General features: G+C 40.3%; 2 protein-coding genes across 10 annotated transcripts in view; both read left to right on the top strand.

The window, feature by feature from the left end:
* Positions 1–8,953, top strand: part of ptprfa (protein tyrosine phosphatase receptor type Fa) — a 183,130-nt gene extending 174,177 nt beyond the window's left edge. For all 9 annotated transcript variants that reach the window (XM_057338018.1, XM_057338019.1, XM_057338020.1 and 6 more), the window contains 8 exons: positions 1,010–1,164; positions 1,273–1,558; positions 3,358–3,536; positions 6,236–6,362; positions 6,582–6,707; positions 6,791–6,945; positions 7,316–7,451; positions 7,636–8,953. In XM_057338018.1, coding sequence (XP_057194001.1) covers positions 1,010–1,164; positions 1,273–1,558; positions 3,358–3,536; positions 6,236–6,362; positions 6,582–6,707; positions 6,791–6,945; positions 7,316–7,451; positions 7,636–7,704 — 1,233 coding nt within the window. In that variant the 3' untranslated portion in view covers positions 7,705–8,953. The remainder of the gene's footprint in view (positions 1–1,009; positions 1,165–1,272; positions 1,559–3,357; positions 3,537–6,235; positions 6,363–6,581; positions 6,708–6,790; positions 6,946–7,315; positions 7,452–7,635) is intronic.
* A 1,439-nt stretch (positions 8,954–10,392) lies between these two features.
* Positions 10,393–24,664, top strand: kdm4aa (lysine (K)-specific demethylase 4A, genome duplicate a). The gene is made up of 22 exons (XM_057337972.1): positions 10,393–10,508; positions 12,186–12,345; positions 12,443–12,618; positions 12,850–12,964; positions 14,021–14,214; positions 14,297–14,346; positions 14,426–14,529; positions 14,609–14,746; positions 14,863–15,212; positions 15,303–15,460; positions 15,541–17,285; positions 17,410–17,482; positions 18,177–18,358; positions 19,012–19,207; positions 19,645–19,721; positions 20,119–20,174; positions 21,022–21,130; positions 21,415–21,603; positions 21,841–22,014; positions 22,184–22,303; positions 22,388–22,480; positions 22,563–24,664. Exons 2-22 carry the CDS (start codon positions 12,199–12,201, stop codon positions 22,698–22,700), a joined length of 4,584 nt encoding a protein of 1,527 aa, XP_057193955.1. The 5' UTR covers positions 10,393–10,508; positions 12,186–12,198; the 3' UTR covers positions 22,701–24,664.
* Positions 24,665–26,509: the final 1,845 nt, after the last annotated feature.

Here is a 26,509-nt window from a genome sequence, read left to right on the forward strand (position 1 = left end):
ATAATAATAATAGTCATATTAATAATTGTAATAATATTAAAAAGAATATATATATTTTTTGATTGTTTTGTGACAAAGTTACAAACTTTCAATAATCATTTTTATCACTGTAGCATTTCATTTTGTAAGAATGCTTATTGTTAGTAAAGTTTAGTTTTACAAACAAAAAAATATATAATAATAATAATAATAGTCATATTAATAATTGTAATAATATTAAAAAGAATATATATATTTTTTGATTGTTTTGTGACAAAGTTACAAACTTTCAATAATCATTTTTATCACTGTAGCATTTCATTTTGTAAGAACACATATTGTTAGTTTGACATAAAAAGTTTTATTATTAATAATGATATATTTCGTATAATAATAATAATATGTTTTTATTTGCTTATATTGTGACACAATGGTAATAATAATTTTTATATATTTTTTAAATATTTAGTTGAATTTAGTTTAATAATTTCGTTTAATAATAACAGTACATACAATACAATAATATGTTTTTATTTGCTTATATTGTGACACAATGGTAATAATAATTTTTATATATTTTTTAAATATTTAGTTGAATTTAGTTTAATAATTTCGTTTAATAATAACAGTACATACAATACAATAATATGTTTTTATTTGCTTATTTTATGACAAAATTGTATAATTATTAGTTTGTCATAATAATTATTTCTGTCTGTTTTTGATGCTTTATTTGCCTGCACTATTTTTATATGTAAATGACATGTAATTGATTTCTTCTATGATTGGTTAAACGTCTCTGTACCAGTGTGTCAGGTTGTATTCTGAGCAGGCATTGATGCATAAACGTTAACAGGTTTATGGTTGTGATGTCATAACCTTGAAGATTTCTGACCGACCCATTTTTGCAGCTTAGTTTCAGTAAATCTTCCGGGTGGACCGGGGAAGGAACATCAAACTCTTATTTCAAAGGAGGAAAATAAATCCTGTTTTCATTCACATTTCCTTCCCTTTTAATGTGTTCCAACAGACCGGTTCCAGCGAGAAACGGGAAGTTCGGCAGTTCCAGTTTATGGCTTGGCCGGATCATGGCGTTCCTGAATACCCAACCCCCATTTTAGCCTTTCTGCGCAGAGTAAAGGCCTGCAATCCGCCGGACGCTGGACCCATGGTGGTTCACTGCAGGTAGATCACGATCTACACTCACTTTCCACATTAACAGTGTACAAATGTTTAGTGTAGAAATGAATCTGATAAATCAGTCTAAACATGAGTCTGCTCTTGTGTTGGAAGTGCTGGCGTGGGTCGAACGGGCTGTTTCATCGTAATAGATGCCATGCTAGAGCGAATGAAGCATGAGAAGTTGGTGGACATCTATGGTCACGTGACCTGCATGCGGGCTCAGAGGAACTACATGGTGCAGACGGAGGATCAGTACATCTTCATCCACGAAGCTCTGCTGGAGGCGGCCACCTGCGGCAACACGGAGGTCCCGGCGCGCAGTTTATACACACACATCCAGAAACTCACGCTGGTTCCGCCCGGAGATGCTGTAACCGCCATGGAGCTGGAGTTTAAGGTGAGACATAGTCATATAAACACTGCAAAGCCTTTCCTGTGTCAATTTTGACCTAAAAGACCAAGGAGATTTAACTGTGGAGAAAAAACAGAAACCAAGTCACTAACAAAGTCTTACTGTGGTCACACTTAGTTTGATTAAATGGATTCAATTGTTAAAATGGAATCCGATTTAAAATGATTGAATCATTTCAAGTTGTTAAAATGGAACCAGGATCAGAATGTTTGAATCATTTCAAGTTGTTAAAATAGAATCAGGATCAGAATGTTTGAATCATTTCAAATTGTTAAAATAGAATCAGGATCAGAATGTTTGAATCATTTCAAATTGTTAAAATAGAATCAGGATCAGAATGTTTGAATCATTTCAAATTGTTAAAATAGAATCAGGATCAGAATGTTTGAATCATTTCAAATTGTTAAAATAGAATCAGGATCAGAATGTTTGAATCATTTCAAATTGTTAAAATAGAATCAGGATCAGAATGTTTGAATCATTTCAAATTGTTAAAATAGAATCAGGATCAGAATGTTTGAATCATTTCAAATTGTTAAGATAGAATCAGGATCAGAATGTTTGAATCATTTCAAATTGTTAAAATAGAATCAGGATCAGAATGTTTGAATCATTTCAAATTGTTAAAATAGAATCAGGATCAGAATGTTTGAATCATTTCAAATTGTTAAAATAGAATCAGGATCAGAATGTTTGAATCATTTCAAATTGTTAAAATGGAACCAGGATCAGAATGTTTGAATCATTTCAAATTGTTAAAATAGAATCAGGATCAGAATGTTTGAATCATTTCAAATTGTTAAAATAGAATCAGGATCAGAATGTTTGAATCATTTCAAATTGTTAAGATAGAATCAGGATCAGAATGTTTGAATCATTTCAAATTGTTAAAATAGAATCAGGATCAGAATGTTTGAATCATTTCAAATTGTTAAAATAGAATCAGGATCAAAATGTTTGAATCATTTCAAATTGTTAAAATGGAATCAGGATCAAAATGTTTGAATCATTTCCAGTTGTTAAAATGCAATGTGAACTAAAATTGTTAAAACATTTATAATTCCCATTCCTACCAGTTAAGCCACTATGGATAGTACACAATACAGTACAATTTACACTGAAAGTGTTGGCCAGAACCTTTGCACACTTTACTAATAAGTGACATTACCTTAAACTAGAAGCTGAGTGAGAAACCAGTCTGTGACCGCGGTGAGACGTACAGATGCTATATGCTGGAAAACGCGTGTAAGCTTCTCGCTGCTTGTCTGAGCTTTAACACACTCTGTGAACACACAACAGCTGTCTTCAGGGACGCCTCACAGCCCAAATGATGACGATCAGAGACGTTGTGTGTGCTGGATCATTATAGATCCATGGAGAGTATAATCATGTTTCTGATGCTTGATGTTGTGTAAACTCCTTTTTAAACTGACTGTGTCTGAAGGAGATGATCCATCAGCAGGCAGGTCAGTGCTATAGGATGTTGTGTTTTGACACATTTGGGTTTTCCTGTATAGCAGTAATGACTTTAGGGGAGACGGGGTGGGGATGTTTACTCCCATGATGGAGTAAACTCGCTGGTGCCATGCTGAGTTTTAAAGAGCACAAACCTCTAGTTTTATTTGAAGTTGAAGAACAAGCGCTGCTCAGAACTACTCGTTTTCAGTCACAAATCCACATCAAATGTTGACAGCGAAGACTTTTTGAAAAGCACACATGCAAGGGTGCCCAAAGAGCAAACTGTCCATATATTACATCTAAATGATCATCTTTTCTCCCAACAGAAACTGGCCAACTCAAAAGCACACACCTCCAGATTCATCAGCGCCAGTCTGCCCTGCAACAAATTCAAGAACCGACTGGTCAACATCATGCCATTTGAGTCCAGTCGTGTGTGTCTGCAGCCAATCAGAGGAGTGGAGGGGTCCGACTACATTAACGCCAGTTTCATTGATGGATACAGGTGAGTGAGAATGTGTGTGTCTGTTTGTGTTTGTTATAATTAACAACTTATTTATATTTATTTAAAAGTAATATGAATTGATATTCATATTTTATTGTATATTAAATGTATTCAATTCAATTAAAGCTACTCAACAGTTATTGATTCTTTGCAGAAGTCTACAGGAAGTTAAATTTGGGCCACATAGCGTTTGTTTATGTTGTTGCTGCCGAAACCGTCTATAACCAGCGGTGTATAAAAACAATAGAAGTCTATAAAATGTCCTCATGTCACAAAATGTGTGTGTGTGTGTGTGTGTTCGCGTGTGTGTGTGTGTTCGCGTGTGTGCATGCGTGTGCATGCGTGTGCGGACCAAATATCCTGTAATTTTAGTGGACGATAAATTGATGAATTTGAATTAAAATAGTGAATAGGACGCAGAATTAAGATTTCAATTTAACGAAGAATTTAAGTAGGATTGATATGGACCGATTCATCAAGAAATTTGCGTTTTACAGTTTTTACAGATGGTTGTTAGTCCAATCGCTGTTGGACTCTCTCCAAAACGGCCACTTTACAGAAAATAAAAAAACACCAATTGAAAAATAATTACAAACGGTGTTGTCAGTGTTAACACGCTCCTTTTAATACTTTTTATTAGTTCAATATTTGCAAAACCCACAGACAAACATGAAGGGTGACCAATAGTAATAATTTATGGCAGAAAAATGAAAATCATGAAAAATGGAGGTACAAGGTCTCGCTCCGACAGTGACGATATCCAACATCATTGATTTGGGCGTGGCTAATTCAATTCAAATTCACACCCGTAAACTGAAAGGAAGTCCGTTTTTATATTGCTGCTGTCCTTCTGAAACCTTTTATCTCCATGTTTGTCACTGGGTTATGCAACCAATGAAAAAGTATTAAAAGTGCTTGTCAACTTTGACAGCACAAAATGTAATCTTTTCAAAAGTACTGTACAGTGTTTTTCAATCTCCTGAAAAGATGTAACATCCAAGGTTTCGGTAGGACAGCGACGGTATTCTGAATTTTGTCCAACCCTGGTGTGAGATTTGATGAAGACACGCACTGTGCGTCAGCGAATGGAGGATCACGTGTTCTTGTGCAGCTGTGTGTCTCTGTCACTGCCCTCTGTCTGTTTCCCTCCTGCTGGATGTGACAGCGTCACGGCCCGTCTCCGAGGTCCCCCTCTGCGTGCGTGTCTGCCGCCTTTGTTCTGATAGTTGTCAGGACAAATCGCACTTATTGGCAGGACTGTCTATTGCTGAAGCACCATCCGCGCTGGGGAATAACAGCGCTGGCTGACAGGAGAGGAACAGTTCAGTGGGGGTTTACCCGACATGTGGAGTATGTTCTGTGTGAACTGCTCGATCTGTCACAAACACACACAATCGCACAGTCCTACAGGTTGTTACAGGTGCACACATACGCTTCACAGCAGGAGTTAGGGTCTTTTCAAACCGAGTAAACTTTCCAAATAGTTCTCTGCCGCACTATCAATCATAGACAAAAATCCCATAAAAGCCGTTTTAAAAATATATCGCCCTAAAGGATACGAGCACTTTTTTACTTTTTGTCATCGGCTCAATAGGGATCCATTATTCGATTCGGCTTCATGCAATAAAGCTGTAGTTCCAGTCCTGCGGTACTGTACCTCCACCGCTTCTCAAGGGTCATGTGAGGCGGAGGGCAGAGGTGCGGTGAGAATCTGGACTCATTATTGGCCCTTAATCACATTAACAGCCAATCAAAGAGCTCCCTCGCATCTGTTACCTTACTGAAGTGTAATTGCACTAATCTTGTTTATAATGCAGGACGGACGTCGACGAGCTTTCGTTTGCTTTTAGCCTGATGCGTGGCGGGTTTGTGCTTCCTGTCTTTGAATGAAGCAAATGAGTTTCTTTACACACCAGGCGCTCTCTCTCTCTTTCTTTCTTTACCTGTCTCTCTCTCTCCACCCGTATTGCAATGATGACTTACAGCATCCACAAGATGAATGCATTTTCCCAGCATGCCATGTGCTGTGCTGTATATGTTAACATGGCCGATTGGCTGTTGTGGGCGTTTCCAGTGATGTAAAAAATGTCTTTTATGCAAATGAGAAGTGTGGCACACACGATGCGTTTATTGTGAGATACTGTAGTGTCTATTTGATATGTCACCCACATACAGAAATATTATCAAAATGCTCAGGATTGAGGACCTGCAATACTGCAGTCATAAACTCGTATGTGTGAACGAGGCACATCGAGGATGAAGGAGGCGCTGAGGAAGATAGATTAGAAATCCTGCACTTTTTCTTTCCGTCTGAGAGAAGCATTCTCTTTATTTATCTGAAGAAATGAGCACAGCATGAGTCTCACACGAGCACTAAAAACATCTACTGGTGTCCTCCTCACACAGACCAATGTGACAGTAAACCGCTACTGGCAGTCTCTATCACCTGTCTCACTCTTCTCTTTCTTCATCTTCTCCATCTTGTAGTAGTGTTCTCTCTCCCCTGCTGGCTTTATCTCCACACGTCTGTCTTTTTGGGTCGTGTTGTGTTGCATCTCAATTATGGAGCCACAGCGCCTCCTGCTGTCAGCTGAGAGGAACTACTCCCTTGTTCCATTTCAATCAATACTAAGGCAGTGAAACCTCAGAGTTTGTGTCAAATGTCGTGTTTTGAAACGGAATGTTTTGTGTTCATACAGGCAGCAGAAGGCTTATATAGGAACGCAGGGTCCTCTGGCTGAAACCACCGAAGACTTCTGGAGGATGCTTTGGGAGCACAACTCCACCATCGTGGTGATGCTGACGAAGCTCAGAGAGATGGGACGGGTGAGAACGTCACCCTATTTTGCATATACTGTCGGTGCATGCATGTTGTTTTAAAGAATTAAAGAAATTGTTTTTATAGTACGTACATAATAAAAGACATGATTTAAAACTTGAAGTGTTCTGTCCAAAGTGACAGACAATATTAGAAAACAAAGCTTTTGAATTCGGGTTGGGATCAAAACATGCTTCTTAACTCTTAACTGTGGTTCTGTCCCACAGGAGAAGTGCCATCAGTACTGGCCTGCTGAAAGATCTGCTCGCTACCAGTACTTTGTCGTGGACCCCATGGCTGAATACAACATGCCCCAGTACATCTTAAGGGAGTTTAAAGTGACGGACGCCAGGGTGCGTTTCAGCATACTGCAGCTTACAGATCGATTTGTTTTTCTTTAAAACACTAAAATTCTAAATCTCTCTTTCTCTCTCAGGATGGCCAGTCTAGGACGATCCGCCAATTTCAGTTCACCGATTGGCCGGAACAAGGTGTGCCAAAGACAGGAGAGGGCTTTATTGATTTCATTGGCCAAGTTCACAAAACCAAGGAGCAGTTCGGACAGGATGGACCAATTACTGTTCACTGCAGGTGAGACGGAGGACACACAGTGTCGTTGGTTGAGCTGTAAATCCAATATTGCATCTTTAGATGTGAATGTTTTCAGTAATAACTCAAGAAAATTTTACTCAGATGGGTCATTTTGGGGAAATGACTTACCTTGGAATGTCACGACTGGCCAATCAGAATCAAGTATTCCACTGCGCCGTGTAATAAGTTGTTTTATTGTGACCTTAGCAAGCGATTTGAAAGATATCAGTCTTATTCGGTTTAAGCTGATATACTGAAATAGCTGCCCAGAGATGTTGCAAACATGGCCGATGAGTGCGGCGACATTTCTAAAGGGACTTTGACGTGTGCTGAAGTCTGAAGTGTGTCTTTCTCTCGCTCACTCTCTCAGTGCTGGTGTGGGCCGAACAGGCGTGTTCATCACTCTGAGTATCGTGCTGGAACGGATGAGGTATGAAGGTGTGGTGGACATGTTCCACACCATCAAAACGCTGCGCACTCAGAGACCTGCCATGGTACAGACGGAGGTAATCTCACTGCTGTCCTCTTCAAGGACAATTCGGTCGTTTTTCACACTAATCAATACCATCATGAAGCTATATTTCAATTCTTCACACAGTTACTTGACGTACACTCATGTTTGTGATAAATGAGTGTTAAGCCTTTAGTCTGTGCTGTTGAGCGTAACGGCGTGTGTGTTGTGTGTTTCAGGATCAGTATCAGCTGTGTTACAGAGCAGCTTTGGAGTACCTAGGCAGCTTCGATCACTATGCAACGTAACCACTCCCAGAATGCTCAGAACCAGAGAGACGTCACTTCCTGCTGAGCCATAGCCATCCTACCTTTTCATCCCAAACAGCTGCTGGAGAGAGAGAGAGAGAGAGAGAGAGAGAGAGAGAGAGAGATTGACTGACACATACAGGGAGAGAGAGGACGTACGCTACTGAAAGTTCACTCCAGTCCGTTTTCTCTCATTAAAACAGACGCTTCAATATGGTCTCTATATATGCACAGCTCCTGTCTCTGTACCTGCTGAGTGTTTTACCCTACCCTGCCATTGCATTATTATCAGCATCCTTTGTTATTACTATTATTATTATTATTGCCATTGCTGTCGAAAAGTACAATATTTTATATCATTTACACTAATCATTGTATATCTACGGGGTTTGTTTTATTTTCTTGTTTATTATTATTCTCGTTCTGTTATTTTTAGCACATGTGGACATGTATTTTCACATGACCAGGTTACTAATACTGTATTCCGAGCTGCTGATGATTTTTTACTTTGAATCATTATTATGATCTTTTATTTGGTGGGACGGGGGAAACTTTTTATAAAACCTTTTCACCTCCTGATACTTTGTAAAACAATATAATCGAGTAGAAAAGAGATGGAATGCTTACAGCCGAGTCCGTGACCTCACTGGACCGAAACTGAATAGACCAATGAAACGACGTGGTTCTGCGCTACGAAGCGAACGGCCGTTTTTTCTGGAAACCCTTCGTTTTAATGAACTCAAAGAAAACGTACCTGCTGCCACAGCAAAGTCTTTGTTCCATGTCATCCCAGGTCAAAGGTCAGCCTGTCCCCACAGTCGTCCGGCGGAGCTTCAGTCGTGCGGCATCCGGTTTGGAAGATAGCGAAGTGAAACAGTCTTCACCAGAGCTGAGCCTGGGTATCGATGCCCTGCGGGAAAAAAAATCCTCCTTATGTGGTCTGATCATTTCTCACTGTGGCTCGTACAGACACATATACGTCCTCTGCAGCGTCACACATCGGTGGACTGAAGACATGAGCATACTCCAGTGTTTCTTACCTCCTATGGCCTGAGCGCAAAAAATAAGATGGAATTCCAGGACAGGGAGGGGTTCATTTCACTTTGTGTTCGCATAGAGACAAAACAGCGTTCTATCTGTTGTACAGGCAGTCTGTTTTCTATTTGTTAATAAAAAAGGAGAGAAATATGTTGAAATATGTGTTAATAAAATGCTTAATTGGGTTTTGTACATTTTTATTGTTTAGCTGTGTTGTGTTCTCCTCTCTTCGCATTTCCTGACGAACAGATGGCTTGTTCCTCCACAGTTTAAAGTGTTGTTGTGCCAGAAACCCTGTGGTCAACCGCTGAAGTGAGCCAGCATACCAGTCACTGCAGTTTGATGTAAATGACTATTTTATTTCAAATGAAATTCTATTTTATTTGTCTTAGAACACCTACTATAGTGATATTATCATCTATTTTTAAAACATCTTAACATCCGAGAAGTTTCAAGCGAATTATTTCACAAATTAGACACAAGTTCTCCCTTTAGTCTAAGGTCGGAGTTGCTGGTTTTTATTCTGCATAGTAATTAACACATAATTAGACCCGGTCATCTGTTTGAAGACGGTAATCAATGTCTCTGTTTACCTCTGGAGAACCGTAAATGATTGAATTACACCTCCGTGGTCTGGAAACTGCCATTGACTGACCTTATTAGGCAAAAAAGTACCGAGAGGATTCATCAAAAGATTAACATTCAACTGAGCTCAAATTGATTGAAATACTGTACAGGTGTAGTCTGAAGCATTACTGTATTTTTCATACTGTGCAAATGATGCAGAAAAATGAGTATCTGTGTATGCCTATGCGCACACATGGCTAGTAAGATAGTGATGTACGGAAAATGTTTGCGAGTAATATATTGTGTAAATGTATTCAGTATATACAGTATATTATATGGCGTGAGTAATACACAATATGTATTCTGAATACAGTAGGTGGGTTATACGTTATAATCGATCATCTTTATTCTCTGTATATGGCTGTTCACGGCATAAGATAGGTATAAAGACCATAAATAGAGATGTATAGAGTTGCATATTAAATTTGTACTGTATTTGGCCCCATAGGAATGTGTAATCTGTCAATCTGTATGGCTCCATACAGTACAGAATGACAGTCTAATCAAATCCATACAGTAAATTCAATCTTTATTATATAGGCAAAATATATGTCACTCTATACCTATTATCTATGGATTCTATATCAGTATGGTCCTGTAGGAATACCCTGAGACAGTACTGTCATTGTCATTTACTGGAAACTATATGGTCCCATGGGTATTGGCTTACTTTAGTTCATTCAAAGATATACTTTAAAAACGTTTTTTATTACATCAGTATTAACCGATATACTATTAAATATATGTGTTATATTTCTCTATGGCCCCATGATAATGTATTGAATCTGTAATCTCACTGATTAGCCTCTAGTTATTGGTTATACAGAGTTAATTCAACAAATCTACATAATTTTATGAAGTCTAAAAGTTAAATTCATATGGTGTTACCAAGTATGTACTAATATGTATGATATATATATAAACGTGTTCTGTGCGTGTGAATGGCCCCACAGGGGTCATATGGAGAGAGTTGATAAGAGGAACGCCTTCTTCCATCTTTGTAAACAGTGTGCTCCTGCGCATGCGCAGTCCGTGTGCTGAGCTCTAATGGAGGACATGTCTGCTGTATAATCGTCTTTTTCTGCGCTGTTTTTTTGCTTTCGTGCACTCACCAGCTGTCAGTCGACCCATCGACACCTGTAAGTAAAATGACATCTTACTCTTTTGACAGAAACCGTTATGTTTTTATGCGATTTCGCTTGCGTTTCAGCCCGCGAGTGTCGGTGTTTACAGGAGTTAGCATCACAGCTCATCAAAGTTTTGAGCAGATCAATAATTCATATGTAAGAGTTAAACAGTTAAACGGAAACTTTAACGAGTCGTTTTAATAAACGTGACCGCGTGTTTGTGTGTTGACTTGAGTTGTGTGTTTGTGTGACAGCTGTAAGTTTTGTGTCATTTCAGCAGCTTTAGCCCGTCAGTATGTTTGTTTTGTTGTTGTGTGACAGATTTTTTTGCATCGGAACTTTAAATGATCCCGAGGATGAATATGATGAGAAGATCATGAGAGATGTGGGTTTGATTTTGTCAGATAAAACCCTCAGAATGATCGGTGTTATTATTGGGCTAAGTCAGTTAGCATGCTAGTGCAGGGTCTGATTTTACAAGTGCTGTTACATTCATTATCTACAATATAATACAACACAATATCAATGCATAATATAATACAATTAGAACAGTAGTTAAATAATAATGCACTTTAACAGACTTTATGTTACATGCAACGTGTAGACTATAACTTGGTTGGTTATTATTAAGTTTTTTTTCGTGTACTATGAGTTTGAATAATGCAGTACTTTTTATTTATTACTCAAGTATAATACATTTAATATCAGATTGTTAATCAAAATGAGTATAAACATATGCGAGTAGGATGGTTTTACAGGATATGATAGTGTTTTATACTGTATAAGTACAGAACAGGTTATAATAGTATTTTATATATGTATGGATCCTTAAAAATGAACGGATACCAGTAAATAGATTTTTTCATTATGTTCTTTTTCATTATGTTATATATGTTAGTAAAATATATAAAGCCATTCTTTTTTTCCGTTATGCTTTAGTAAAGAATTACCATAGTGTAGGAAATGTGTTATAAATAAATAAACACGCCTAGTCCTAGAATAGTAGTTGTGTTTGTAGTTTAGTGGTTCGAGAATGAGTTTGTTCAACAAGACACTTGTTGAATGTATACATTTTTTTTATTGATGGTGTGTAGCCTAATATTAAAGCGTGTGTGTTATAGCTAGGGCTGCACTATATATTAAAATATCGCAAATGTTTGTCAATAACATCGACAAGGTTTTTGGTAACATTCGTAGATTTGTTTTAATGTACTGCAACAGTAAAAATTACTTTTTACAGAAAATGTGTGATGCTTTCTTTTCCCAGAAAAGGTATGAAACATGAATGATGGTTATATCATTTTTAGTGTTCAAAGTTAAAAATATTAAGAAATACATAAAAGACCTGTCATCAGAACTCTCCTTACCATACCCCAATTCACAACGGTCAGCTTATTATAGTATTATGGTCTATAATTTGAGCTGTGGGTGTGGATTTTACAGAAAATGTCAGTTGTTTTTCAACCCATGTAAAGACACAAAATAACTTGCAGTTTGATGTTTTAAACATAGATGGCGATAAAGAGGCAAAAGTTACGTATTGTAGCTTTAAATATTTTAAAGTAACTGTAAATAGATAAATAGGTACAAACTTTTAGCGCATTTATTTGAAAAACATTTTCGAAAAGATAGAACTATTATGTTGTGGATTTATGTCTTTGTTGCTAAAATGTATTCTCCCTCATTCAGTCCAGAAGGCAGAATGGCTTCAGACTCTGTCTCTCAGAGCTCTCAGAGTCCTGTGACCAGGATCATGACCTTTCATCCAACAAAAGAGGAGTTCAAAGACTTCAACAGATACATCGCATATATGGAGTCACAGGGCGCTCACAGAGCAGGAATGGCAAAGGTTAGCACCACCTTGTTTAAATTTTCTGCCATGTTCGTTCGGCTATTGTTGTGAGATTGTCACTTCAGCAAGTTGTATTCTTGTGTCTTTGTCGTAGGTGGTGCCGCCGAAAGATTGGAAGCCCAGACTCACGTATGACGACATTGACGATTTGGTGATTACCGCCCCTATTCAGCAGGTTGTCACCGGCCAGTCGGGTCTCTTCACTCAGTACAACATCCAGAAGAAACCAATGACGGTCCGCGAGTTTCGCAAAACCGCCAACACAGACAAGTGAGGAGCAAAGCCTGAGACAGTCTATATGTTTTTAATGAGCTCATTATAGATTAAACTTCACATCCCATGGAATGCTTGTAGTGATAAATGGGTAGTCAAAATATTCCGTTTTTTTTTTTCTTTGGATAAAATGGTCTGCCGAAAGCAGTCATGTAAAGCCTTTTTACTAAATAAATGTTCCTGGTTCTCACCGTGTAACTTAACGTTTCTCTGACATCTGCATTGTAGATTCTGTAATCCCAGATACGCTGATTTTGATGAGCTGGAGAGGAAATATTGGAAGAATTTAACATTCAACCCTCCGTTATATGGGGCGGATGTTAGCGGAACCCTCTATGACCCAGTGAGTTATTTCACTTGCTGTTTGCCTATTTTTTAAAAGGGTTAATCGCTCATTTATTTATATTCTAAACCATACAACTTTCCTCCATGGAAAACAACGTTTTTAAGCAGATTGATGACACTGTTTTCTATACAGTACATTGAAAACATACAGTGGCCAGGCGCTGTCAGCATTCAGAAAACACAAAAAAGCACAATAAGGCCGTGTTCACACTTGACAATGCCGCTTTTTTATGCCAGCGTTGTGGTTACAAATAGCAGCCGGCAATGTTCAAAGATAACATTTGTGCACGAAAGCGGCTTAGAGAGATAGTCTTCATTGGCAGCGTAGTCTATTCGAATTATAAACAGAGAGCGTCTTTGCAATAACCAATCACTTATTTAAAAACTGCAATACTAATTTCTCGCTAGAAATGCAATCAAAAGTTATTGAAAGTGAAAATTAAACGGCATTTCGGCTGCCATTTTATTTTTTCGAGCTTGAGCCTTCTCGATTGGTTAGCTGTGAAAAAAGTTGCTTGACGTAGGGCGTTTTTTCTCTGAAAAGTTGAACTTTTTTCAACCTCGAAAGACGCCCTGAGCTGCAGAAAAACGTTTAAAAAGCGCTCGGTGCTTTTTTTGAAAACGCGGTTTACTCCATCCATAGGATTATAATGTAAAACAGACGCTAGCCGCTTCAAAAAAATAAGTCAAGTGTGAACATGGCCTAAAACCGCTCTAAGCAACTCAAAAGCTGTATTTCAGGTCTTCTGTTTTCATATAACAGTTTGCGAGAAAAATATTAAAATATATTGTACGACTTGTGTGGAATAGTTTGCCAGCACCTGGTCACTTTCTTCACATCATAAACAGCAGCGTGGACTTTCTGTGTCGTTTTATGTGTTTCAAGGAAGAAAGTCATACAGTTTTGGAATGATATGAGGGCAAGCAAATTATTATAGAATTTGTATTATTGGGTTAACGATTCCTTCAAATGTTTTCTTCTAAAAAATGTTTAACAATATTGCTTTGTTCTCAAACGTCTGCCAACACATACATTACATTTTTCTCCTAATAGGATGTCACAGAGTGGAATATTGGTCGTCTGAACACTATTTTGGACACGGTGGAGAGAGAAAGTGGGGTCACAATAAAAGGAGTAAACACTCCGTATCTTTATTTCGGCATGTGGAAGAGCACGTTTGCCTGGCACACCGAGGACATGGATCTCTACAGCATCAACTACCTTCACTTCGGAGAACCCAAGTCATGGTACAGACACAGCACATGTGTCATGTAAAGAGATTTAAAGACATTATTACTTTGTCTTGAATTAAAACGAACTCTTCTGCAGGTATGCCGTGCCTCCGGAGCATGGGAAAAGATTGGAGCGTCTTGCTAAAGGTACAGTAAAATCCTGTAGGCCTTCTTACGGTTCTTCTTCATCAGCTCTTTTGGTCATGACATTTCTTCATTCACGCAGGATTTTTTCCTGGAAGCGCTCAGAGTTGCGAAGCCTTCTTACGACACAAAATGACTTTAATTTCACCATCGATTCTGAGGAAGTATGGCATTCCCTTTGACAAGGTTTGTTTCTTTATATTTATGAAAAGCTTCATGTTGTGCCTGAACGTATTATTAATATTTTATCTGTTGAACACATCAGGTGAGTCAGGAAGCTGGCCAGTTCATCGTGACCTTCCCGTATGGATATCACGCAGGGTTTAATCATGGATTCAACTGCGCAGAGTCAACCAACTTTGCCACCCAGCGCTGGATTGATTACGGCAAACAGGCCACATTAGTACGTCTTACTTTACGTACAGCAGTGCCATCAACTCCCATATTTGTCTTTTTAATGAAAATGAAATAAAGAAATGATTACAAAAAGCTTGTTGTGTTGTTGATGTCTCCTCCCAGTGTTCTTGCCGGAAGGACATGGTGAAGATATCTATGGACTTGTTTGTTCACAAGTTTCAGCCAGAACGTTACAAACTCTGGAAAGCAGGAAAGGACAATGCGCCCATCGATCACACAAAGCCCACACCAGTGGAAGCGGAGCGGACGGACGAGAGGAGCGAGGTCCAGACGGAAGAGCTCGGAGACGGCAGCGGAGCAGAAGCGGAGAAGACGGGAGAGCTGCAACATGAAGAGGAGACGAACGCAAACGCTGAAGAGAAGAAAGAAGCTGTCGATGGACAGCTGGAGACGGATGAGAAGAAGGCTGTTGGTGTTGAGGAACCCAGCAGCACCTCGGAGCAGAACAACAGGCATGTGTTCATGTTCATTTAACAAATATTATCATACTAGGTTCATTTATGATGACATTTCCTCTTAATCCCTATGATGTCATGCTGCAGCTGTCCAAAGCAGATTGTGGGGCAGAAGCGTCCTCATGATGCTGAAGGACAAGATGACCATCAGGTTCAAGAAGAGCGGGATGTCGAGAAGAAGAAAGCTAAATTGAGCGAGGTTGAGACAGATGCAAGCCAAGAACAATCCATCTCTGCTGATCCAGGTTAAGAGCCTCGTAGGAATTATTAACATCGTACGTTTTTTTAAATGATATAAAATGCCAGAAGTGTTTTTTTTCTGCAGGTGAAGGGAAGGCTGAGGAAACCATGCAGACAGACACCCCCCCTCCAAACCTGGAGGAGAATCAAGCCCCTCCTCCTCACACAGAGGAAGAGGTTTCTCCATCAAACCAGCAGCCGCATCCCACCTCCAGCAGTGACATCACAGCTCAGGCTCAAGAAGATGACGTCACTCCTTTTGAACCCAGTGATGTCACCTCATCTTCACAATCCAATAGCATCAGTGATGTCACGGCTCAGAGCAGTGATGTCACCACTCAGTCCGATGCTGTCACTCAAAGCTGCGACATCCAAACCAAACCCGATGACGTCACTCAGAACGGTGATGTCAACACGGAGCTCGCTGATATTGAACCCAGTGACATCACACCCCATTCATGTTCCTCTGACATCACACCAGAACATCATCCTGCAGATATGTCTGCTCAGTCCAGCATTAACTCCACCCACATCTATGATGTCATTCCCGAACCCAGCGACAGCACTATCAGCCCTAAGCATGAAGCTAGTGATAACTCCTCCCACATCTGTGATGTCACCCCTCAACCCAGCGACAGCACTATCAGCCCTAAGCATGAAGCCAGTGATAACTCGGCCCACATCTGTGATGTCACCCCTGAAACCAGCAACATCACTATCAACCCTAAGCATGAAGCCAGTGATAACTCCACCCACATCTGTGATGTCACCCCTCAACCCAGCGACAGCACTATCAGCCCTAAGCATGAAGCTAGTGATAACTCCACCCACATCTGTGATGTCACCCCTGAACCCAGCGACAGCACTATCAGCCCTAAGCATGAAGCCAATGATAACTCGGCCCACATCTGTGATGTCACCCCAGAACCCAGCAACATCACTATCAAACCTAAGCATGAAGCCAGCGATAACTCCGCCCACGTCTGTGATGTCACCCTTGAACCCAGCAACATCACTATCAACCCTAAGCATGAAGCCAGCGATAACTCCACCCACGTCTGTGATGTCAACCCTGAACCCAGCGACATCACTATCAACCCTAAGCATGAAGCCAGCAATAACTCCGCCCACGTCTGTGATCTCATCACTGAACCTGGCAGCAGCACCATCCGCTGTGAGCCCAGCATTACCACCTCCAACACCTCTGATACAATCATAGAACCTGGCAAGTGCATTTCAAACACTATCAGCACTGATGAAACCAGTCTTAACCCTGCCCACCTCTGTGACATCACCACTGAACCTGGCAGCAGCACCATCAGCCCTATACACGAGCCAGGCGTTAGCTCCACACACACCTCTGATGACACTACAGAACTCGACAGCAGCACCGTCAGCCCTAAATGTGAGCCTGACTTAAGCTCCGCCCAGGTTTATGATGTCGCCACAGATCCCAGCAACAGCACTGTCAGCCCTAAACAAGAGCTTTGCATTAGCTCCGCCCACATGGATAATGTTACCCTTGAACCCAGCAACAACCTGGTCAGCCCCAAGCGTGAGCCTGACACGAGCTCAGTCCCCGCCTGTGATGTCACCGTAAACGCAAAGGCCACGGAGCTTTCGGAGTCGCAGAGTAGCTCTGTGTCAGCAGGCGGCGGTCAGGTGAACCAGTCTGAAGTCCAGCGTATCTTCCAGAGGACTCTGAGTCCGGCTGAGGTGCTACACGTTCACAGCTACGCTAAAGGAGATTACAGCGAGCTCGAACCACGCATCAGGCACGAGAGGGAACGAGACAGTGATTCGGATAGCGAGTCTCAGGAAGACAGCAAGGTACGTGTGGAAAGTTAGGCACGTTTTTAGCCTTTTTACATTGAGGGTCTGTAGATTTGGCACACGCTTCTTTAGTCTGACACTGCATGTGTGTGGCAATAAAAATTTGTGTGTTGTTTTACAGAAGACAACGCGAACCAGAATCCCCAGACTACCTAGACATCACCCTCTGATGAAGGACATCATCAGTGATGAAGGTCAGATACTTGTCTTGATCATCTCAACACTTGCCACAATATTTTTAAATGAAAATAAGCCGGTAAAAATGCACATTTTGCATCTGTTTTGATCAAAAAGCAATCCAGTAGGCTTTATGCCGAACATCACACGCATATGCCCTTCATTACATAATGAGCCGTTTTTTTAGCTACCAAAGATGATCAAAATCGATGCCCATCACATAAACCGATTGATATATATATATATATATATAAGTTTGTTTATTTTTCTTCTCACAGACATTTCAATATTAAAATAGCACAAAACGCCTAACAATGGAAACAGCTAGCTAGGTTAGCAGATTACCTTAAAGTGGAAATGAACCATCCAGTCAAGTTAACATTATTTATTAAATAGGCTTCCACTTCAATCAAAAATGATATAAAATAGGTTAAAACCTATTTAGTAAATATGTTAACTTGACTGGATGGTTCATTTCCACTTCCAAAATCCATAGATATTGCTGATAGTTAATACTGTAAATACACTTTTTCCAACAAGCGGATGTAACCAGACCTGTTTACTGGTTTAGTCACGTGACATTCGACATATACCCTATATTTATCTGTTTCACAGAACGCACTTTTGTGATAGTCACATTTATTTCCTCAACATTTGATCTGTTAGTCTGTATATGTTCTGCACCGATGTGTTTTGTTGTTTCTTGTGCAGAGCTACAGGACCCATCTGCATCAGAGGAGGACGGTCTGGACGGAGAGGCCTGGGCTCGACCTCTGACCCACCTGTGGCAAAACAAACCATTTAATCTAGAGAGAGAGCGAGAATACAACAGAAAGATGGGGCTGGTGCCACCCTACTGCGCAGTGTGCATGCTGTTCCAAGCACACCCGCGGGTAAGTCGCAATGTCAGAGTGAGCCAGTATTATGATATATTTACTTCTTATCATTTTCATGCACAAATGATGCAAAATACATAAAAGGAAATGCGTTGTTTTCTGTTATTCTGCATTAAAGTGATAGTTCACCCCAAAACTGATCATTTACTCACCCTCTAGTCATTTCAAACCTGTATGACTTTCTTTCTTCCCCAGAACACAAAAGAAGATATTTTGAAGAAAGTTGGTAACCGAACGGCACTGGCCCCCACTCAATGCAAGTGAATGGGGTCCAGTTAACAACATTTTTCAAAATATCTTCTTTTGTGTTCTGTGGAAGAAAGAAAGTCATAGAACACACGAGATACCTTCGCCCACGCCATTGGATTCCGTCGTTGGGCCGATGGGTGGCTCTTTACAGGGTCCAGTTAACGACATTTTTCAAAATATCTTCTTTTGTGTTTTATGGAAGAAAGAAAGTCAAACAGGTTTGAAATGACAAAAGGGTGAATAAATGATGACAGAATCAACAGATGTTTTTAAATCAATGGTTTTAGTATAGAAAGATAACCATGCCGTCAGCCCGTCACCTTCATTACAAATCTGTGATTTACATGCCCAAGACTTCCTGTGTCATCCTCTACATTCCTGCTTGTGGGTTTTGTGTCTAGTCTGAAGGGGGCGACAGCGAGTCAGCCGTGGTGTTGCGTGGAGGTCAAATGAGAACCAAACCTCTGATTCCAGAGATGTGTTTCAGCACCACCACAGAGGAGAACGCAGGCGTGCACCTGTCCACACCTCACCTGGACGCAGACGGAACCAGCCTGCTTATCAGCTGCTCGCACTGCAGCGTCCGTGTGCACGCCAGTGAGTCTCAGAACTTTGCATATTGCAAGAGATTTGTTTTTCATTCGAGTGGCTGGCTTTATGCTAAACTGAACAAGTTGCGGGTTTGTCAGAGTTTGAAAGGTTCGTTAAGATTTCAATGAGCTTGAGTTTTAGTATGCTTTTAGTATTTTGTCAAGAAATCTTGAAAAACAAACAGTGCTGACACTTTACGTATCAGTCCGATTGGATTGTTTGTGAAGAGGAAACAAAATGTGTTCGAATAAACCTAACAGGGTTATCATATATTATGCTTTTTCTACCATAAAACATGTTCGTATCAGTACGAGTCACGTCCTGCATGAGTATGGGCTTGTTTGATAATTGAGGCTTTCATTCTTGATTTGAGTGTACTGTGGCAGGAAAGGGTGTGTTAAGCCTAAGGAAGTGTGGTTCATTTGTGGCGTGTTCTCTTTCAGGTTGTTACGGTGTGCCTCAAGTAAGAGTCACAAAAGAGTGGAAATGTGCCCGCTGTAAAGCCGACGCTCTCACAGAGGTGAATACACAAGCTTCACATAGTGTGAAAGAGTGTGGTCTCAGCTTCAGTTTCGACATGAACCTTTGATGGAATTACTTGTTCATCACATTAGCAGAACATGTTTTGTCTTTGCATTAGATGATAAAATATCACCCAAGTGTCCAGTGTAGACCTTTGTTGAATACATAGTAACTTGAGAGTTAAACCTAAATGCAAGGAAGAGCTGTATTTTGATGTTTGTTTTAGGCAACAATGGCCACTTCCATTTCGTGTTAGTATGTCCCAGTGCACTTAAATGTTTATACTTATAACAAAAACACTGCATACTTTAAGGGCAGAGTAGAAGTAGGCGTCTACCAGTGCAGATACAAGTTGTTTCCTATTTCTGATGTCATTGTGTTTTGTTGATTTTCAGAGTTGCTGTTTGTGTTCTTTGAGAGGAGGTGCTTTACACCGAGCCAATAATGGCAAGTAAGTAATCCAGAGGTCTACCAGATGTCAGCAGTGATACAACACAAGCCGTGTTCTCTGACCTGACCTGACCTGATCTTTGTAGATATTATTTGCTTTTTAATAGCTGCAACAAGCAAAGTGATCAGATTTTGTTATCGATAAAGCATTGACATGTTTTAAAAAGAGCAACAAAGAATAAAACAAGACAACACGACAACCATCAGGTTATATTTGCCATCAACAGGTTATTATAGTTGTATTAAACCATTTTTTCTGTTTATTGAAATCAAATAATAAATGGCCTAAATATTATTTGAAAAACTAAAAATCATGCCTGAGAAATGAACTAAAATAAGTTTAAATTAAGGCGTTACAAATTATTAACTGAAATGAAAATAAATCTAATAATAATGTATGTCAACATAAACGATAAACAAATAAAAACGATGTGATAAAAGCATAAATTGCTCAAAATTGAACTAAAATTAACAAAAAAACAATGGCTAATTCAAAGTTTTAATAAAACTGAAAACAAAACTATATTAACTCTGGCTATTTAATATAATTTCTCTTGATAACAACATTAACTAATATTTGACTTGGGTCTTATACAACTTCATGCAGTTAATCATACACATTTCTATGTATTTTTTATTTGCATAATGCTGATTACAGCAAATTGGCAGGTTTTATAAAGTAAAAATTAGCAAGTGGCAAATATCTAAATCGACCCGATGAGTAAAACCGTACGATTTATACGTTTGTATTGAACCCTCAAAATATGTTACGTTGTCATGCAAATGTAAAAATTCCATATACTACCACCCCGAGATTCTAACATGAACCGACGTGTGTCCATGTGCAGGTGGGTTCATGTGCTGTGCGCAGTGGCCGTGCTTGAAGCGCGCTTTGTCAACATCACGGAACGATCTCCTGTGGATCTCAGCGGCATTCCCTTACAGAGATTTAAACTGGTGAGTATAATCTCCAGAGAACTGTGTGGAGTGGCTGCCCTTTACACAGTAAACCGTTTCTGTTTGAAGATTTCACTTCCTTCAAAAACTTCCAACACATCAAGTGCGTTTTAAAACGTCCTAAACTGAAAACCACCAAATGCTTCTCTGTGGAAAAATGAGTTTCATTGATGGAAATACTAGATACACAGTGCATACAGTAAGAAACTGTAGTGTTATTTATATGTACACTGAGGCATGTTTCCACTTCTCATTTCCTCCGAACCAACTTCCTGCGTTTGTAGAAATGCTATTACTGCAAACGGCGCATGAAGAAAACGTCAGGATGCTGCGTGCAGTGTTCTCACGGTCGCTGTCCCACATCCTATCACCCCACTTGCGCGCAGGCTGCAGGTGTCATCATGCACCCGGACGACTGGCCGTTCATCGTCTACGTCACCTGCTGCCGGCACAAAGGGCCAGTACAGTCAGAGGTTTGGAAACTTTAGAAAGCGTTCAGAGCTTCTGCTTTAACTGATGTAAACACTTGGTTCACTTTGACACTACAATAAGTTGGACTAAAATTGACTTCCTGTTTTCTTTGAGAACAAAGTATTGAGTAAGACCTTATATTTTCATACTCGCACTTTGGTTTGAGCCCAAACAATGACCTTGGCATTGTTAACTCAGTGTTGAACTACAGCAAAGTTTCTCTCTTCTTCTGTCTGTAGCGAAACGCAGCAGCTCTGAGAGCCGAGCTCAGCGTGGGTCAAAAGGTCATCTGCAAACACAAAAACGGCCGTTACTATCAGTGTGAAGTGATACAGCTGACAAAAGAGACGTTTTATGAGGTCAACTTTGATGACGGATCCTTCAGCGATAACCTTTTCCCAGAAGACATTGTGGTGAGAGGGCTGAAGAGATTTCTCTGTGGTTTTTAAACCCTTTAATAATGTCATGGACAGTAACCTTCAGAAGGTTGAACTGGCCTTTTATAGTTAGCGTTTTTGTTAGAATGTAGTGAAGCACGCTATTAAAAATAAAGAAGTAATACACTTTGTTGTTTTATTGTAGAACCGGGACTGCGCTCAGCTGGGTCCACCTCCGCAGGGTGAAGTGGTTCAGGTCAGATGGACCGATGGCCTTGTTTATGGAGCCAAATTTGTGGCAGCTCATGTCATACAGATGTACCAGGTAAATATGCATACTAGCGTGTTATTATCCAGTTAATCCTCCCTTTCTAAAAACCTACCGTGACGGTATGTCGTACCTTCTCAGGTGGAGTTTGAGGACGGATCGCAGCTCACCGCAAAGAGAGAAGACGTCTACACTCTGGACGAAGAACTTCCCAAGAGGGTCAAGTCTCGTCTGGTGAGCTCCATCACCGAGTTTGTCAATCAATTCAATATTTCCAAATATTCTGAGTGCTGATTTGTGAGTGCATGTGATTCAGTCCAAGGCCTCGGACATGCGCTTCGACGGGATGTTTGGAGAGAAGAAGGTTCAGGAAAGCAAGAGGCAGAGAGTGATCAACTCCAGATACAGAGGGGACTACATCGAGCCCGTCATCTATCGAGCCATCATGGAGTAGTCGGCAATGACGCGACCTTCATCCGAAACCACCAGCACCCATCCAGCAGACTCTAGTATACCCTGTTTATATCAACAGCGTTCAGATAGCAGTGGTCAGAAGCCTGAAGGGGTTTGACCACTTCCTATAGACCCCTACAAGCTGTCGTTCGTCCAGCATGTTACGTTTTTCTGGTGTGGGTGTGGAGTCGACGCAGGGCGTTCATTGTTCATAATCTTTGTTCAGATGTTCCCACATGGTCCCCGGATGAATTGGCACAGGAAGCAGTAGCTTGTCTCATTAATAATTGTTCGTAAAAAAGAAATATGATTATTTGTTATCTCCATTTTAGGAATTGCGTTAATTTATTTGACTGAATTCAGGGTGCTGTTTTACCCATCTTTTACAGAACGGAGGTGCCATTACAATTTTACGATGCTTTTATATGATCTACACTGTTGTAAATTGTGCAGTAGACATCCTGAATATTGTGCTTTATTTGGAACATAATGAAATTAGCTTTTCATCTCGAGAGATGTTTTTACACGGCTATTTATTACCTGGTGCTTTCCGAAAGTAACTTTTACAAGAAATGTGCGAGTTACTGTGCTGTCCAAGTTCAAAGCCGATTTGTCATTCTGTTTTATGAAAGAGGATAAAGCCGAACATGCCAAGAATCTCACTTTCACAGCTCACAGAGCCCTGCCTTGCACTCTTGTTTCAACACAATTTCAGGCATAATGTAGCTTACTGCTGTCAACATATTATCACACCCCCTGGGGTTTTAATAAGCTATTTTTGCACTTTTAACTGTTTTTGTATGACTTTTTATCTGTTTCCTTTCAGTAGCCAAGCTCCAGAGATAACAATGCATTTATGAACGTTGAGGCCCATTGCCTGTCTGTTGACCAGCTTTTGGTAAAAGATTGTAGTGGTCCTCCTTTGTTTGTTAGAGGGCTGAGTTTCACCATAAATGAATTATAAAAGTTTTTTATCAAGAAGCCTTTATTTGTTTTTTTTTAAATACATGTTTAATGTTCATATACTGTGAGATAGTTTTTGTATGTTGTAATTTAAAACTGAAGCTTTCAGCATGGTTTTGGCTGCCTCTTGTTTTGCTTTTGAATACGAGTCTCGTTCTCACTCCTGTTATAAACGCAAAGGCTCGAAGACATTTTTGTATTTTGTAAAAAATCATTTATGTGCGTTAGTAAAGAATGTGAGCCGACATGTTTCTTATCAAGCTGCGTTTTTGCCCTGTGAGAACTCCGTGTTTGCTCGCGTGCACTTTTATCCAAAGCAGCGAACATCGCGATATAATTAATTGCATGTTTGTTCTCTGGGATTTAAATCCATGAACTTTGATGTATTGCTGATGCCCGGTTTCACAGACAAGGTTTAAGACTAACTTAGTCCCAGACTAAAATGAAAATTTGAGCTGTTTTAACTGAAAATAAATTGCCCTGGCATATCTAAAAATATGTAATTGCCATTGTTTTGTCTCAACATGCACACCAATAATGTTTTTATCCAAGGCGTTTTAATAAAAGCGATTTAAATATCCTAATTTAACTAATAGTCCTGGCTTAAGCTAAGCCTTCTCTGTGAAAATGGGCCTTACACCGTGTCCACACCGGACGCGACAGGCGCGACGCGACACAACAAAAGACATTAGAAACGCATTCGAACCCATTATTTCAATTTTGTCCACACTGGATGCAGTGTAAACACGGTGTTAGTCTTTAATAAAGTAATTACGGTGTTAATAAATCTACACATTATAACAAGTAGCAATTCAAAGTAGTTAAACTAGAGTGTCGTCATTGATCACTGCTCGTGTCCGGGATAACTGAGGTAAATAAAAAAAATTCTAAAACATTTTTAATGGATCTTTAGATACAATGCATATGTTTTAAATTAATTACCAGTGTTGGGTATGATACTTCAAAAGTAATATTTACTAATTACATCATCACTCACAAAAAGGATAACCTATAAGTTACCTATCTAAAAAAAGTAGTAGGCTATGTTACTAACTTCTTTGTAAAAGCTGCATTGACCTCCACATTAAAAAAATATATAGGCTCTATTAAATCTATTAGGATTAATCTAAATTAAACATTAGCCTACCTGTAACAAGCTGTAATCATCATTCTTCTTTTCCTTTCGGCTGTTCCCTTCAGGGGTCGCCACAGCGAATCATCTGCCTCCATCTAGCCCTATGCCCTGCATCCTCTTCTCTCAGACCGACTACCTTCATGTCCTCCTTCCTACATCCATAAACCTCCTCTTTGGTCTTCCTCTCGGCCTCCTGCCTGGCAGCTCTAACCTCAGCATCCTTTTACCGATATATTCACTCTCCCTCCTCTGAACATGTCCAAACCATCTCAACCTGGCCTCTCTAACTTTGTCTCCAAAACACCTCACATGTGCTGTCCTTCTGATGTACTCATTCCTGATCCTATCCATCCTCGTCACTCCCAAAGAGAACCTCAACATCTTCAGCTCTGCTACCTCTAACTCTTCCTCCTGTCTTTTCCTCAGTGCAACTGTCTCCAAACCATGCAACATTGCTGGTCTCACTACTGCCCTGTACACCTTTCCTTTCATTCTTGCTGGTACTCTTTTATCACACAACAGACCGGACACTTTTCTCCACCAATTCCAACCTGCCTGCACACGCTTCACCTCTTTTCCACACTCCCCATTACTCTGGACTGTTGACCGTAAGTACTTAAAATCCTGCACCTTCTTTACCTCTTCTCCCTGTAACCTCACTGTTCCACTTGGATCCCTCTCATTCACACACATGTATTCTGTCTTGCTGCGACTAACCTTCATTCCTCTTCTCTCCAGAGCAAACCTCCACCTCTCTAGACTTTCCTCCACCTGCTCCCTGCTCTCACTACAGATCACAATATCATCCGCAAACATCATAGTCCATGGAGATTCCTGTCTGACCTCATCTGTCAGCCTGTCCATCACCACCGCAAACAAGAAGGGGCTCAGAGCCGATCCTTGATGCAGTCCCACCTTCACCGTGAACTCCTCTGTCACACCTACCGCACATCTTACCACTGTCCTACTGCTCTCATACATACCCTGCACCACTCTAACATACTTCTCTGCCACTCCAGACCTCCTCATACAATACCACAGCTCCTCTCTTGGCACCCTGTCATTCGCTTTCTCTAAATCTACAAAGACACAATGCAGCTCTTTCTGACCCTCTCTGTACTTCTCCATCAACCTTCTCAAAGCAAATATCGCATCTGTAGTGCTATTTCTTGGCATGAAACCATACTGCTGCTCACAAATGCTCACTTCTCCCCTTAGCCTTGCTTCCACTACTCTTTCCCGCAACTTCATTGTATGGCTCATCAGCTTAATACCTCTGTAGTTTCCACAACTGTGCACATCTCCCTTGTTCTTAAAAATCGGCACCAAAACATTTCTCCTCCATTCCTCAGGCATCCTCTCACTCTCTAAGACCTCGTTGAACAACTTAGTTAAAAACTCTACTGCCATCTCTCCTAGACACTTCCATACCTCCACTGGTATGTCATCCGGACCCAACCGCCTTTCCTCTCTTCATCCTCTTGAAAGCTCTCCTAACTTCACCCTTGCTAATCCTTTCTACTTCCTGCTCAACAATATTTGCCTCTACTACTCTTCTCTCCCTGCCATTTTCCTCATTCATCAGTTCCTCAAAGTACTCCTTCCATCTTTCCCTCACCCTCCTGTCACCTGTTAACACATTTCCATCTCTATCTTTAATCACTCTAACCTGCTGCACATCCTTTCCATCTCTATCCCTCTGCCTCGCCAAC

This window comes from Triplophysa rosa, linkage group LG7, assembly GCF_024868665.1.
Source record: "Triplophysa rosa linkage group LG7, Trosa_1v2, whole genome shotgun sequence".
Taxonomy (NCBI): Eukaryota; Metazoa; Chordata; class Actinopteri; order Cypriniformes; family Nemacheilidae; genus Triplophysa; species Triplophysa rosa.

What these genes read in the sequence shown, in the direction of transcription:
- kdm4aa (XM_057337972.1), top strand. Translation starts at nt 12,199, where the DNA reads ATGGCTTCAGACTCTGTCTCTCAGAGCTCTCAGAGTCCTGTGACCAGG. An exon ending in AAGCCGACGCTCTCACAGAG is followed by an intron (nt 19,722 to 20,118) that starts GTGAATACACAA and finishes GTTGATTTTCAG; the next exon opens with AGTTGCTGTTTGTGTTCTTT. An exon ending in AAGGGCCAGTACAGTCAGAG is followed by an intron (nt 21,604 to 21,840) that starts GTTTGGAAACTT and finishes TTCTGTCTGTAG; the next exon opens with CGAAACGCAGCAGCTCTGAG.